The 16895-nt window shown below is 38.1% G+C and overlaps 1 protein-coding gene and 1 pseudogene across 4 annotated transcripts in view; one reads left to right on the forward strand and one right to left on the reverse strand.

The window, feature by feature from the left end:
* Positions 1 to 16895, forward strand: part of TAB2 (TGF-beta activated kinase 1 (MAP3K7) binding protein 2) — a 76680-nt gene that overhangs the window by 36015 nt on the left and 23770 nt on the right. For 3 of the 4 annotated variants that reach the window (XM_030316561.1, XM_030316560.1, XM_030316564.1), the window contains one exon: positions 7342 to 7532. In XM_030316561.1, the coding sequence (XP_030172421.1) occupies positions 7431 to 7532 (102 nt within the window). In that variant the 5' untranslated portion in view covers positions 7342 to 7430. Of the gene's footprint in view, positions 1 to 5289; positions 5439 to 7341; positions 7533 to 16895 lie in introns of all 4 variants that reach the window. The other variant, XM_030316562.1, reaches the window with a different exon arrangement.
* Positions 2713 to 3240, reverse strand: LOC115514507 (annotated as a pseudogene).

Genomic DNA, 16895 nt, shown 5'->3' on the forward strand with positions numbered 1-16895 from the left:
AAGGGAAACGCTTGTAGATAGAGACCACTTTTTATACTAGTCTTCAAAATCCAAACATTTTCTGGCACGCTGGCTCAGTCCGTAGAGCCTGCAACTCTTGATCTTGGGGTCGTGAGTTCAAGCCCCACGTTGGGCATGGAGCCTACTTAATAAATGAAATTATTTTAAAAAATAAATCTAGGCATTTTCTGATATGTAGAGATTTATTGCAGCAAATATTTACTGAGCATCTACTACTTAGCACACACTTTCTAAGTATTTAGGACACAACAGTGAACAAGGTAGTCTTTCCACTTTGAGAATAACAGTACTTTTGTAAAGAATTTTGTTGTCAAGGGTCAATTTTAAGAAGTAAAATTACACAGGTGAAAGAGGAACTCTAGCAAGGAGTCTATTGGACAACAGGCTTTTCTCTAACCTCTGAAATTATATACTTTCGCAAAATAATTTCATGGGGTCCTCTCCCACTCAAGATTACATTGTTTACAGAAAAAAATTATCATATCTTAAGGTTATTAACCAGAACTAAATTTTAGGATGGTATATATGTTAAAATGGGAAGACCTCCTTACCTTCTTGTCCTATAAGCTAAAAGAGAATCCTAATGCAATTGAGAAGTAAATTTTAGTTTTATATATTTCATTCCATTTCTTTCTGATACTCAACATGAACTATAATTAAATTTGTTTCAGTAAAATTCAACCATGCAAGAATAGGGCAAAGATAAATGATAGTTTACATAATAATATTAAAACTTTAGTGTTCTTATATCTCAAGGCCTTTCTCATCTCCTGTAACTACCCCCCACCCCAAACTCCTTCTTCCTAATCCTACTGTCCCTCCTTTCTTCTAGCCAGACAGATGACTATCTCCAGAATCTGCCTCAGATTTGGTTGTTTTGCTTCATACTTTTTTAACCTTCTTTTTTAAAAATGTTAATTCCAGTTTAGTTAACATGCAGTTAACATTAGTCTCAGGTGTACAATATAGTGGCTCAGCAGTTCTGCACATTACTTAGGCCTCCTCACAATAAGCGTATTTCACTCGTCTCTCCGCCCACCTTCCCTCCGGCAACCATCAGTTTGGTCTCTATAATTAAGAGTCTGGTTTTTGGTTTCTTTCTTTTTTCTTTGCCCGTTTTGTTTTGTTTCTTAATTTAAACATATGAGTGAAATCATTTGGTGTTTGTCTTTCTCTAACTGACTTATTTCACTTAGTATTATCCCTCTAGACCATCCATGTTGTTGCAAATGGCAAGATTTCATTCTTTTTTATATTCTTAAACTTCGAAAGTATCCATGATTCTATGGCCTCCCACTCTCTCCCTCAGCCCAGAGAGCCCTTTAAACACATACAGCACAGTTAATACCACTTACGTAGCACTTGTGTACAGCCTAGACCCATATATCCTTACTCCCTCTGTGATACATCTATTTTGATGTTTTAAAGGTGCCCCAGACTCAGCATGTTCAAAACCAAACCCGTAATCTACCCCTTTGTTTTCTTGGGCCTGTTCTATCATTTGTAGATGGGACCACCATCCAGTTGAGCAGATCAGAAACCAGTGTTGGCACTGACTTCTTCACGCCAATATTTAATCCATCAACAAGTTCTATTCGTTTTTCCTTCCTAAATATCCTTTCAGTTTTTCCTTTTACTCGGCCTCCATTGCTGTTTCTGTAGTTACAAGCTATTAACCTTTGCCAGCTAGACTACAACAGTAGTTTTCAAACTGAGTTTCTCATATATTTTGCCCTTTTCTCCATTCTGTAGCTATTCTTCATACATACATGATTTTTTGATCATGCCCCCTTCCCTGCCTCTGAGCTTAAATCTTCAGTGACTTCCCATTACTCAGAAGATAAAACTTCCAAATTTTAATGACCTGCAAGACACATCATGACTTGGAGCCTACCTTCTTCTTGCTCTCTGCTCTCTACAATTTTTCCTTATGCACAGTGCTCCTTTCTGATCCTTTTTTGAATGTGAAAGAGTCGAAACCAATGTGATAGCAACAGGCTAGGCTGAGGTGGCAGCAGGAAGCAGACAGAAGGTAAAATAGTGCCCAAGTTCGAATAGCTACCTAAATTACAAACTTGTGTTGATGTGCCTCTAATCCAGGAATTTCCGTGACCTGGAGAGCAAGGGCATTGACTAGTACTTGTATCTGCACATTCTAGGCACTCCTTAAGTGTGTGGGTCATGGCTAATTAGACTAAATGATTGTCTGGTTTTCAATATTCTGTGTATCCAGTTGCCTCATAAATGCCCATAGTTAGCTGCGTTATAGTTCATACAGAATCTAACATTGGTTTGTTTCAATAATGTGTTTAGTTGTAAAATTTATTTACTCACCGCCAAAGGCTACATTAAAAATAGTTATCTTGCTTTGTTCTTAAGGTTTACTTTTGCTGGATATAGAAAGTGGGTTGATGTTTTTTCTTGCAACACTTAAATTATGTCATTTGACTATTTTCTGGCGTGCACAGTTTCTGATGACAAGTCAGCATTATTAGAATTGTTCCCCTTTGTGTCATTTCTTTTGCTGCTTTCAACATTTTCTTTGTCTTTGATTTTTAGCAGTTTGACACTTATACCTGTGCGTGGTCTTCCTTGGCTTTTCCTGTTTAGGCTTTGAGCCTAACCTGTGTAGGCTTTGATATTCTTAAGAAAGATCTTTTTTGCTGCTGCTGCTGCTGCTGCTGCTGCTGCTGCTGTTGTTGTTGTTGTTGTTGTTGTTGTTGTTGTTGTTGTTGTTGTTTAAAACAAGCTCTGGCCAGTTTTATTAAAGACAACTTCTGCATACTTTTCACCAGTCTGTTCTAACAGGCTTCTAGTGATATCAGAATCACCTGGGTCAGGGCATCCTGTGCAGAATTTTCCACATGCTGTGCCCAATTCAGTAGTATTGCCACTGCAGAGATGGACACGAGTTTTGGCCAATGTGACATAGTACTGTTTCAGATTTCTTCAAGGCTGGGCAGTTGTTGGCCAATTGGCTAGTTTTGCCTTGCCTTGTCTGGTCATTTTTAGAGTCTGCTCCAACCCCAGCAAGGACTTCCCACTTTTCATGAGGAGTCGGAGCCTAGAGGTGATGGACTCCAGCCATCACCTTCTGGATGGTGTTGCAGCCACCATCTTCTGCCTGCTGTGTGGGATGACCCCTGACCAATAGCAGCCACACATGTCTGAGAAGGTGACCAAGGTCTTAACTAACTTGGGGAAATCTTTAGCCACTACTCTTCAAATAGTTTTTTCTATCCCATTCTCTCTCCTTTATCCTTCTGGATCTCCAGTTACAAGTACCTTAGACTTTTTGATATTTACCCTTAGGTTCTCTTCCTACCCTCACCTACCTGACCCCATCCCACCCTCAGTCATTTTTTTTATCCTCCATCCCTTGGGTGTGAATAATTTCTATTGCTTTGTCTTCGAGTTTACCGACTATTCTGTCATTTCCAATATATGGGGAATCCACCCAGTGAATTTATCTCAGACATTTATTTTTCACTTTTTGAAGTTATGTTTGGTTCTCTTTTTTAAAAGAATATAGTTTCTGGCTTTTTGGTTTTTTGGGGTTGCAGGGGAGTGGTTTTTTGCTGAAATCCAAGCATGTGTGTCCTTACGTCTTTAAGCATAGTTAAAATAGCTGCTTTAAAATCCTTATGTGCTAATTCTAGCACCTGGGTCATCTTGGGCTTGGTCTCCCTTGGTTGCCCTTTCTCTTGAGTATGGGTCGGTTTTTCCTGTTTCTTATGAATGGCATGTAGAGACTCTGGATTCTATTGTGTGCCTTCAGTAGTGAGTATTGATGTTTGGTTGGTTTCCTTCCTCGCTTGCTTGCTTTAGGAGGCAGTTAACTTGGCTGAACTCCCAGCTTCAAACTCTGAAATCTCAGTTATTTTAGCTTTGGCTGGGCTGCTTGGAATCTCACATATGTGTAGTTTGGGGATCAGAGATGTGTGCAGAATTTATACATCGGATTTGGTGCTTCTCTCCTTGCTGTGATTTACTTACTAGGTTTTCAGCTGTTGTGGGTATGCCAGAGTCTACCCTTTGGTTCATTAAGCTGGTACGGCTGTAGGTTTTCTGTCTAGGTTTTAGCCACCCGAACCAGCTGAGGCCTGCTCTCTGGCTAAACGCCACTAAAAAAAATGGAAAATCACCCCATGCTGTTAACCTTCTAAGTACTGACTCCTCCTCCTCCCCACCATCTCTATTACTGGTTATGCCTTCTGCTTTCATGTAGTTGTTTTTATACTTTGTCTAGTGTTTATAGTGTTTATGAGAGAAATGAGCTAGTAGGAGCCATTCAGCCATTACAGGAAATGAAATCCCTGAAATACAGTTGTACATATGAACAATTTTGTTGTTTGTGTACTTGATGGTCTTTATTAGAAAAGCAAGTGTGATAAGACTTTTTCAAAGAATTTGGGAACTTTATGTTTTAATAATGGGATAAGTTGAAACTTATTTTCGTGATTCATCCTCTTCTAATAAAGGTGGTCCTGAATTAGACTGAAAATTCATTTATTTGCCTCTCCCTCAAATTGTGCAAAAATTTCCACATCTAGATCATTTGAAAAGTGTTTTAGAAGCAAAGTAATGTGAAGAAACCATACAGTAAAACTTTCATTTCATGCAGCAAATGTTGCACGTTTGACCTAGGTCCTGAGGTGGGTATAGCAGTGAATTTCAAAGTTCTTGATCCTGTGGAGTTACCATTTTGCAGATAGACGGAAAATAAATAAATAAATAAATACATATCAGGTATTGACACGCTATGAAGAAAAGTGGGGTGTGAGGATGTGAGGAGGAGACTTGTGGCTTTATTCTTGAGAGATTGGTCAAGGAAGCTACTGTCTCTGAGGAAGTGACATTCCATCAGAGATGTTAATGAATTAAGAAAGGGGGCCATGCAAGTATCTGAGGGTAAAATGTTCCGGGCAGAAGGAGCAGTGGTGCAAAAACCATAAGGGAGGAAAGAGTGGCTTTTTCGAGAACTAACCAGAACCGAGGGGACTAGAATGGTGGAAGGTGAAGTCTGAGGGGTGGTAGTTAGCCACGGGCCTCGTGTTGTAGGACTGAGCAGGGGATTTTGCTCTGGTTTACTTTTCACAAAGATCCCTCGATAGAATGAGGGGCAGAGGGGGAACAGAAAATGAAGGCAAGGGACGAAACAGTAAGAGACCTTTGCAGTGGCATTCTGTGTGAATTACAGTGGTGGCTTGGACAAGAGCAGTAACAGAGGTGGGAGAAAGTGGTCAGATTCAGAATATTATTTTACAGATCCAGCCAACAAGACTTGATGATGGATTAGATCTGGGATCTGAAAGAAGGATCAACTGGATGAATGATGGCACCATTTACTGAGATGAAAAAGACTGCGAAAGGATTGGCTTGAAAGGGGGGAAATTAAGAGTTTCCTTTTGGACATAGTAAGTTTGAAGTGAGTTTTAGATGTCCAGAAGGAGATGTCAGGCAGGTAATTGGCTAGATTAGTGTGGAACTCAAGGGAGAGCGCTCCCTTGACACTGGAGATACAAATGCCTCTGTTTAAAGCGGTATATTTGGATGAAATTACACTGCGGAGGAGTGTAGGTATAGTTGAAAAGAAACCCTAGCTCGAACTCCATTGTCCACCAACATCTAGATGTGCAGGAAAGGAAGAGGATCTGACAAAGCTGAGAAGGAGCTGCCAGCAGGCAGGAGAAAAACCAGAAGAGTAGAAACCTCAGAAGCCAAGTGAGGAACTTGTTCAAAGGAGGAGATTGGTTGACTGGGTCCTCAGCTGTGGTTAGATGAGGACTGGGGACTGCTTATGAGGTCTGACAGCCTAGCCTGAAGGCCTGCGGCAGCTTTGAGAAGTATAGTTTCAGTGGAGAAAAACTGCGAAAGCCTGATTGTGTAGGCTAAAAGAGATTAGGAGGGAGAAAGGGAAGACACTTAGGTACAAACAACCCTTCCTTTCCAGGAGTTTTAGCCCAGAAGAGGGAAGGGGCAGAGAAATGAGCTGATGGCTGGAGTGAAGTCAAGGGAGGCTAGCTCAAGTTGAGCAGTGTTGTAGCTCATTTATCACCCCTTAAGCTGTTTTAAAATACCATTTACTAATTTTCAGTACTCCTCTTTTCTCCTATAACCCATTGTAATTTTTACCTGTGTGACATAACTAAGCTGAAATCACATAGACGAAACAATTAAGGAATTTAATTAAATGATAATAAAAAGCTAAAAGGCTTCACTATGCATGATGTCTGTATATTCTGTGGAAGACTCAGAAGTTCTACCATAACTAAATTTAATAAAAAATATTTTAATATCTACTGTTATGCTGAACAGTGCTTACACAGTGCTAGCTACATGAAGGGAACAAAAGAGACCTAATTCCTATATTGATGGAGTTTATAGATTTGTATTTTTTAAGCTTATGTTAGTTAGCAAGGTTAAATGAGAAATACTACAGATAAGAAACCTGTTTCAAAGAGATTGGCTTATTGTTAAATTTATCATAAAATGACATGATCACACAAATAGCATTATATTTAAATATTTTCATGTTATTTAGGTTTAATATACTTACATACTATTTATATTGCCAAAAGGGCTTTCAAAATTAAACGTGGTTTCCATTAGGAATAAAAAGAAGGTAGGTAGTTCTCAACTTTGGCCACACCTTAGAATTACTTGGGGAAGTGTTAGAAATCCATATGCCCAGGCCACTCCCCAACCAATTAAATCCAGACCTTTGGGGTTGAGCCTCAAGTAATAGTATATTTTAAAATACTGATTTTATTAAAACAGAGGGAATAAAATGCCACTGATCCCCTGAGAATGAATTCATTACACATTTAAGGATTAAGTATATCTGGAAATTAAGAAAATGTGTTGGGTTATATAGCTCATTATTAGACAAAGCATGCAAAGTCATTTTTAGAACCAAACTTTATCAGGTTCCAAACTTTAAAAGTTTTGAGTAAATAAGATAACTCACCTCAGATTCTCTTCTAATTATTAAGAAAAATGTCAGTAATGTTACTCATTTTCCCCGTTTAGAAGAATGAGGGAAGACATCCTTGACAATAATTTCTTAAATGCCTTTTGGCACAGCCATTATAAGGCATACAAATAGGGATTAAACAATCTAAAAGTTTGACATCAGGAGTTATAAGTTGAAAAGACAGTATAACTACATGGAAAACATTGTAGGACTAAATAATATTTTGATAACTTATATTAAATGTTAGGTACTAAAGCACGTGCCCTGTGTATTGAAATTTTAAATCCACAACAATATTCATTCTCTAATCAGTTCTCATTAAAATTTTTTTCTTTCTTTCACAGAAAATGCTTGGACAGAAGAGATGAGTACTATTTCCACTAAGGCCTAGAATTGCCTACTGTACAAATAGTCCTGATCAGGCAATATACGAATGGCCCAAGGAAGCCACCAAATTGATTTTCAGGTTTTACATGACCTGCGACAAAAATTCCCTGAAGTACCTGAAGTTGTTGTATCCAGGTGCATGTTACAGGTCAGTGTGCAATGATTTCTGCATTCATTCATACAAACCTGGGTTGTTGTTTTTTTTTAATTAGAAGAAAACTCTTTTATCTTCCTGTTGGCACTCGTGTGCTCCGATGAAAAGAAATGAACTTTGGTGTCTGATAGCCGTGTGGCCTTTAACGAGGTGTTTAGGCTCTTTGGAATACAGGTAGTCCCTACCTTGTGAAGTAGACGTGAGGACTAAATGAGAGCCCAGTATAAAGCCCTGATACATGGTCCATACTTACTCTGAGCTCGCTTCACTTTTCCCCTGCACTTTTTAAAAATTCCAGATCTTCATATGAGAGTCAGGAAATCATTAAATAAGGAGTCAGGAAACTTGGGTTCTGATCCTAAATGAGCACCCCAAGCGCATTTGGCAAGTAATATGCCTTCTTTATACTTTAGTTTGCTTGTCTGTGAAATGAAGGAATTTGACTTCAACAGTGCCTCAGGTTCCAATTTTAAAGACAAAAGTTTGTTTTTATATGTTTTAATTTAATCTGTAGGTTTTCCAGTTGTCACTAACCGTCTAATAAATGTTTGCATTTTTCTTGCGTGTACAATCTTAGAAATCCATAATTCTAAATATTTGGTGACAGTTGTGCCTTCTCATTTGATTAAACTGGAAATCTCTCCATCAAAAACTGCTTTTCCAAGCTTGTTAAAAATAGAGATAGAAAAAAGTAATTTGGGCTCAGACATAACTTTCTCTTGATAAATTAATTTAAAAGTTTGAAATTGTATGAAATTTTTAAAGGCTCGATATCTGCTTGATACAAGTGACTACATTTTGTTCATACTCCTGTCACCTTTTATCTGTACATTTAATTGCTCTACCTGCCTGTAGTCTAATCCAGTTTTGGTCTCTCCAGTCCTCCTTATTACTTCTGCCAACGTGTCTTTCTAAGTGCAGATTTTATCATGTTTTTACCTGCTTAAAAACCTCATGATTGTTTTTTCATACCCTTCAGAATAAAGTTCATATATTGCGAAGAGGGCATACCAGGCCTGTGATCTGGAATCCTGCCTTCTTCTGCAGCCTGGTCTCTTGCCCAGTCCTTCCTCCTCACACCCTATGCTGCAGACGTCCTCAGCTGATTGGAATTCTCTGAACATGCCTCGCTCTTTCTATAATATAGTATTTAAGAGCATATGTTTTGAGTTAATAATACTGTATTGTATACTTGAAATCTGCAAAAAGAGTGGATCTTAAGTGTTCTCACCACCACTAAAAAAATGCACAGAGACAGAGACAATGTGAAGTGGTGAATGTGTTGATTAACTTGATTGTGGTAATCATTTCACCATGTATAACTATATTAAATCATAACATTGTACACCTTTTAAAAAATCACATTGTACAACCTTAATATATACAGTTTTCATTTATCAATCATACCTTAGTAAAATTGGGGGGAAATAAAGAAATAAATAATAAAATTTTGAAATAAATAATCAAAAAATAACATATGTTTGGGGTGATAAACAGATTTGAGTTCAAGTTTTGACAGTTACTAACAGTAATTTAATTAACCTCTCTGGCCCTCATTTTCCTAACTATACAATGGGAATAAAAAACTTAACAGTGAATTAAATATGATAAAGAAAGTAAAACCACCAGTAGGATACCTGAATCATAGGAAGTGCTTAATAAATTTTGGCAGCCATTACTAATAACAATAATAATAGTAGAAGACCTATAATAAATATTTGGTGAATGAATCAGTAATCCACTAAGAGTGGAGTCAGAAGTTAAAGAAAATATGGGGAGGAGCAGAGATAGTGGGGAGTGTTTCCCCCTAGAATCCAGGTACCTCTTTCTAACTTTTCAAATAGACTTTTGTAATAAAATAACGCTATGCTGAGAGATAATAAAATAACCCTATGCTGAGAGAGTTCAGTACGTCATTGAAAAATAGAAAAATAAAACAATTTCTTCAATAAAATGTTATAAGACTTGATATGAAAGAACTGCCAATTTTTTAAAAATGTACTCAGTAAGCATGTGTTCAACTTTACCAAAAAATAGAAAATAAATGATTTTGAATTCCTTTTGGGCGCCCCGTAGTAACACTTTTACCATGTTAATCCGGTTTCACAAAGCAAACTGCCCGAAGGCAAGCTTCCTAACACCTAATGATAACTGAAATGAAATCGGTTTTGCTTGCAAATTACCCATGTGACAGATCACGTCACGTTCTTCTAAATTGAGTTGATGATCATTCCGGGCATCCAAATAATGTAATTTGTATGTGCTAGAACAAGAAATGTTAAAAGAAAGGGATGGGGAGAGCTCCTCTGAAAGCACAGCTAGGGTGCACATCTTCCCAAATTTGGGGAGATATTTTTAAACTGTAAAAGTAAATTTAGCTACCTCTAAATGTACTTCTAAACATCTCTTATTTGGTAACAGCCTCTTCTTTTGGGAGCTGCTGTCCCTTTCCCAATTGGGTAGGCTTCTGTCCTTCCTCTGGAGGGAACCTCCCTATAATAAATACACTGGTTCAGAACTCTCCTCGATGGAAAAAAACACGGTAAAGAAAATATAAGAAATTAGTCGTCAAAGGATCATGCCATGCTGCCACTGTGTTTACATGCTCTTAAACATCTTGCTTCTTCTTCTTTTTTTTTTTTTTTAATACTTATTTTTGAGAGAGAGACAGAGCACAAGTGGGGAAGGGACAGAGAGAGGGAGACACAGAATCCGAGGCAGGTTCCAGGCTCTGTGCTGTCAGCACAGAGACCGATGCGGGGCTCGAACCCACGAACCACGAGATCATGACCTGAGCCGAAGTCAGAACTCAACTGACTGAACCACCCAGGCACCCCAAACATCTTGCTTCTTAAGGACAGAAATATCTACTGTTCTTTTCTTGACTTTATTGACTGCTCAGATTCCTCTGTTTGGAACTGCCTGTATCATTTCCTTGCGCTGTGGATTCTCTAAGATGACAATATTATCAGCAGGTATAATTCATATCTTTAAAATTTATATTTGTTAATTAAATATTAGAATGGTGTAAAAATACTGCATCGTTAACACTCTGACTTCCTTTTTTTAACTGAGTTTTTCAGTTCTCTTAAAATGACAATTGAATCTATAAGTTTAAAATTTGCTATTCTAACAGTAATGCATTAAGTAGTGTTTATTTAGTATTTGTAAGACTTAATATTAAGTACCATACATATCCTTAGGTGAAGTCTTCTCAGGTGACCTCTGCCCATAGTCCTTATCCCTACACCTATCATTCTTTATTCTGTTTGTGAACACGTTAATTTCCTCTACCAGACCAGGAGATCCTTAGCAGTAATTGTATTTCTTTCTGTTTGCCTAAGGGAAGTTCAGTAAATTGGTTGAAGGGGTGAATGAATCAGTTAGAGAAGGATGATCACAGAGGATATTTTGACACTATCTGTAATCTCTGGGTCTGTGTAAGAAGCTTGAGGAAAAATGAAAGAGGAACTGGAAATAATGAGTCAGACCTTTTTGTAGCTTTGAAGAGAATGCAGATTTGCATATATACAAAAAAGCAAAGATTTTCAACCTTTTAGAATCTTACCCCACACCTCTTGTTACACTTAAATGGAGTCCCACTAAAAGTAACTAGGGCGTCTTTGAGAAATAGGTGATTCCTCTAGGGTAGGGAGTGTACAAGATGATCTTGGACATCTTGTCATATGACAAAACAAGCTATGAAAGGCTACTGGGTTCATGTCATGTATACACATGGACCAACTTGAAGTCCTTTCCACCAGCCTAAAGATCAAATAAGAATGACCACAATCGATAAACATCAAAACATTAAAGATGCTGGAGTTTGTGATGATACTGAAAATAAATCTTAGTAACTTTTAGGGGTTGCTAGAACACCAATTCATTATTCTAAAAACCAGTAGAGAGAAAGAAATTATTTACTCTGTTTCTTCTGTGCAAAGAGTACCAAATAGTTGAAGACAGCAAGTTCTTTGAGGAAGCATTGCAGCTAATACATGAAGAAGGAATCTTAGGGGCACCTGGGTGGCTCAGTCAGTTAAGCATCTGACTTTGGCTCAGGTCATGATCTCTTGAGTTCAAGCCCCGCGTCAGACTCTGTACTGACAGCTCAGAGCCTGGAGCCTGCTTCACGTTCTGTCTCCACCTCTCTCTGCCTCTCTCCTGCTCGTGCCCCCCCCCCCCTCTCAAAACTAAATATTTTTTAAAAATTTTTAAAGAAGGAATCTTACAGTTGAGATATCCCAAATATCGGCATTTTGCAATCCCTAATGAAATAAAGATTCTAAATAGCGATCATCAGTAACTGCTAGAAATCATTAGCTGTATCAGGCTGATAATATCAGAATCTACCAATCAGCTTGAAAGTCATAAAAGGACAAGGGGACATTATTATGCCCCCTTTGTGATGCAGTAAGTAACAGACGCTGTAAAGAGTCTTGCCAAAAATTTGTATATGAACCTGCTTATACTTAGAGTTACAACTACTAATTCACGATGAAATACAGGGGATATTGACACCACAGAGTGCACCCATCCAGTCTAGATGGCAAATTCTACTGGACAAATGACTGTTTTTCAACAAACAAATGGCTAGAGAATTTTTTAAAGACGGGAGGATTAATTATTATTAGAAATTTAAGAGGCATATCAGCCAAATTAAATATGTGGACCTTTCTTAGATCCTCCTTCAGGCTAACTAAAAAGACATTTATGACGTGGGATTTCAACACTATTTAGATATTAAGTGATATCAAGTATTGATTATTTTAAGGTGTGATAGGGACCTTGTGATTATGGTTAAGTCCCTATTTTTATTTTATTTTATTTTATCTTATCTTATCTTATCTTATCTTATTTTATTTTATTTTGAGAGTGTGTGTGCCTGCATATGTGGGGGAGGGGCAGAGGGAAAGAGAGCGCGAGAATCCCAAGCATTAGGGCTGCATCCCAGGACCCTGCAATCATGACATGAGTCTAAATCAAGAGACACTCAAACAAGTGAGCCACCCAGGCGGCCAAGTCCCTATTTTTAAAAGATACATATTGAAGTATTTACAGATGAAAGCGAAATAATGTCTGAGACTTGATCTAGCATTGTGAGGGGAGTAGCTGGAGCATATACATTGGGTGAAAAAAGATTTTGATACTGTTACAGATGGACGATGATATAGATGAGTTTATTGTATTTACTCTTTAGTTTTTAATGTTTTAATTTTTTTTTTATTTATTTAAAAAAAATTTTTTTTCAACGTTTATTTATTTTTGGGAGAGAGACAGAGCATGAACAGGGGAGGGGCAGAGAGAGAGGGAGACACAGAATCGGAAACAGGCTCCAGGCTCTGAGCCATCAGCCCAGAGCCTGACGCGGGGCTCGAACTCACGGACCGCGAGATCGTGACCTGGCTGAAGTCGGACGCTTAACCGACTGCACCACCCAGGCGCCCCAATGTTTTAATTTTTAATACATTTGATAAAAGGTACATTTCCTTTTATCTTGTTATGGCCTTATAAAATCCCTGTAAGTATACTACTTGTCAGTGTTTTTCTGATAAGAAAGTGATGTCTGTAGAGGGTAAATAACCTAAGTGCATGTGAGTTATGACATAGCTGGGATTAGAACATATTAAATAATCAGATTTTATAAAGGATTGAAGGGATTTTTGAGAGCTCAAGAGAATTAAGGAAAAAGACTTTGTAAATAGGAGTATCTCTTTTAAAAAAGGAAGTGTGGGATTGGATTTAGTAGACACATTTTAATTTGGGGATGTTGGCAGAGAAGAGACGAGAAGATGGGGTCTTTGTGAGCTTTGGTTTAGTAGGGAGAATTTGCTAGGAACAGCAATAAAGGTAACTTGAAGCAAAAAGCACCATTTAGGTTTGGCAAAAGGTAAGGTCTAACTATAGTGAGTAATTGGTTGATAAAGATTGTGAATTTTATTTGAAAAACTAATATATATCAATTCAGAGTTATGAGTAGGGTAAAAGAATTTTTACAGCATAAGAGATTTGAGCTTTCAGGGCGGAAATAAGTCAAGCCTTGCCCACTATATTTTGCATTACCTGTTCAAACTGTGGACTGTCATTTCTTAACAAGACTTCAAGATGCCTTTTGTAGTTCAGTTTTCTCTAATAAGGTATTATCTCCTATCAAACCACCTGTAAACATTTTAACTTGGTTACTTATCTTTTTTGTGTCTAAAACTGACCTCTTTCTGTCAGGTTCCTAATCTTCCAACCTCTCTGAAGACAAATTGCGTTGACTGTTTATTTGTAATCCTTCATAATTTGTGTCTACTGTCAAACAGTCCTTATTTCATGTCTTCCAGTGGTGGTCTTATCAAGAAGTTGCCCCTTTCCTTTTCATATGAAGTATCAACAGACCACCCTCCCAAAATACCCTGTGTCTGCACTTCTCTGTTCATTCACGTTCAGTGGCTCTCCCCACGGCCTATATCTGGTCCTAACTTTAGTGTGACTCATTTTTCAAAACCCTCAATTATAGGCATACCTTGGAAATATTAAGGGTGTAGTTCCAGACCACCACAATAAAGCAAATATCATAACCGAGCCAGTCAAGCGAATTTTGGGGGTTCCCAGTGCTATATAAAAAGTATGTTTATACTGTAGTCTATTAATGCAGTAGCATGATGTCTAAAAAGAGAATGAGCATACCTTAATTAAAAAACACTTTGTTGCCAAAACTGCTAGCCATCATCTGAGCTTTCTGTGAGTCACAGTCTCTGCGCTGGTGGAAGATCTTGCCTTGATGTGGATGGCTGCTGACCGATCGGGGAGGTGGTTGCTAAAGGTTGTGGCAGTTTCTTAAAACAATGAAGTTTGCTACATCAGCTGACTCTTTCACAAACGATTTCTTTGTCGCACGCAAGGCTGTTTGATAGCATTTTACCCACAGTAGAACTTCTTTCAAAATTGGAGTCCGTCACATCCTGCCACTGGTTTCTCAACTAAGTTTATATAATATTCTACATCATTTATTGTCATTTGAGCAACCTTCACAGCATCTTCACCAGCAGTAAATGCCATCTCAAAAAGACCACTTTTTTTCCTCATCTGTTAGTTTTAGCATGAGATGACCCATTTCAGTCACTTCTTCAGGCTCTGCTTCTTATTGTAGTTCTTCTGCTGTCCCCACAACATCTGCAGTGACTTCGTCCACTGAAGTCTTGAACCACCTCAAAGTTGTCTGTGAGGGCTGGAATCCACTTCTTTCTCACTTCTCTTAATGTTGGTATTTTGACCTCTCCCCATGAATTACAAATGTGTTTAATGGCATCTAGAATGGTGAATCATGTCCAGAAAGTTTTCAGTTTACTTTGCCCGGATCTATCAGAGGAATCACTGTCTGTGGCAGCTATAGCCTTACAAAACATATTTCTTAAATAATGAGACTTGAAGGTCAAAATGATTCCGTAAGCCATGGGCTGTAGAGTGGGTATTATGTTAGCAGGCGTGAAAACAACATAAATCTCATTGTACATCTCCATCAGAGCTCTTGGGTGACCAAGTGCATTGTCAGCACTAATATTTCGAAAGGAATCTTTTCCTGAGCTTTAGGTCTCAACAATGGGCTCCAAATATTCAGTAAACCATTTTGTAACCAGATGTGCTGTCATCAAGGCTTTGTTCCCTTTTTAGAGCAAAAACAGAACAGATTTAGCATAATTGTTAAGGGCCCTAGGATTTGGGGAATAGTATATGAGCACTGGCTTCAACTTCAAGTCACTAGGAGGCGTTAGCCTCCTAACAAGAGAGTCAGCCTGGTTTTTGAAGCTTTGAAGCTGGGCATTGGCTTCTCCTCTATAGCTATGAAAGGCCTAGATGGCATCTCCTTCTAATAGAAGGCTGCTTCATCTACACTGAAAATTTGTTTAATGTAGCCACCTTTGTTAATTGTCTTAGCTAGATCTTCTGTATAACTTGCTGCAGCTTCTATATCAACCCTTGCTGTTTCACCTTGCACTTGATGTTATGGAGATGACTTTTTTCTTAAACCTCATAAACCAACCCCTTCTAGCTTTAGATTTTTCTTCATCTTCCTCACCTCTCTCAGCCTTCACAGAATTGAAGAGAGGTTAGGGCCTTGCTCTGGATTCAGCTTTGGCTCAAAGGAATGGTGAAGCTGGTTCCATCTTCTATCCAGACCACTATAACCTTCTCATATCAGCAATAGGGCTATTTCATTTTCTTATCATTAGTATGTTCGCTGGGCTAGCACTTTTAATTTCCTTCAAGAACTTTTCCTTTGCACTTACAACCTAGCTCTCTGGCACAAGAGGCCTGTCTCGGCTTTCAACATGCCTTCCTCACTAAGCTTAATCAATTCTAGCTTTTGATTTAAAGTGAGAGATGTGGGTGGCTCTTCCTTTCACTTGAACACTTAGAAGCCATCGTAGGATTATTAATTAGCATAATTTCAGTATTGTGTCACAGGGAATAGGGAAGCCCAAGGATAGGGAGAGAGAGTAGTCGGAACATACAAATTTATCGGTTAAGTTCATCATCTTCTATGGATGTGGGTCGTGGCACATCCATAGAATTCGTGGCACCCCAAATCTATTATAATAGTAACGTCAAAGATCACTGGATCATGGATTGCCATAACAAACATAATAGTATGGAAAGGTGTGAAATATCGCAACAGTTACCAAAATGTGACACAGAGACATTAAGTGAGCAAATGCTGTTGGAAAAACAGTGCCAATACGTTTGCTCAATGCAGGCTTGCCACAGACTTTGAATTTGTAAAAGAACAACAGTATCCGCAAAGCACAGAAGCACAGTAAAACGAGGTATGCCTAATTTAATCTCAATCTCTTTTTTTTTTCTTAAAATCTTAAAATCTCCAATAAAACCTTTAGCTCCAACTAAGTCTGTTGAAATTACCTTGTTTAAAATATGCTTTTGTTGATCACACTTACATCTGTCTTTACTCCTGCCATTCCCTTCACCTGGAATTCTTTGTTCCTATCCAAGTCGTGTATAAACGCATATCCTACTGTATATGAAATCCATCAGACTACATGTCCCTTAATAACAGTTCTTTGTACAGTAGCCTACAGTACTGACTCTGTCGAACTTCAAAACCACTTGGCACATACTCCTGTTTTAATAATGTTACCTTTTCATAAATCCATGGTTTGTCTCCCTAATCGAGTTCCAGAACTCTTCTAGGGAAAGTTTGGTTTTATAGGTCATTGAGTTTTTCCACAGGCTCAGACTACTGTGCATATTTTGGGTGTTCAGTAAATATTTTTATGGATGATTTATGAGTAATGATTGGTCAGTCTCTTGAGGATTCTTTGGAAATAATCTGGTTGCTTTTTTGTTTTTGTT

This window comes from Lynx canadensis, chromosome B2 (assembly GCF_007474595.2).
Source record: "Lynx canadensis isolate LIC74 chromosome B2, mLynCan4.pri.v2, whole genome shotgun sequence".
In the NCBI taxonomy this organism is placed as follows: domain Eukaryota; kingdom Metazoa; phylum Chordata; class Mammalia; order Carnivora; family Felidae; genus Lynx; species Lynx canadensis.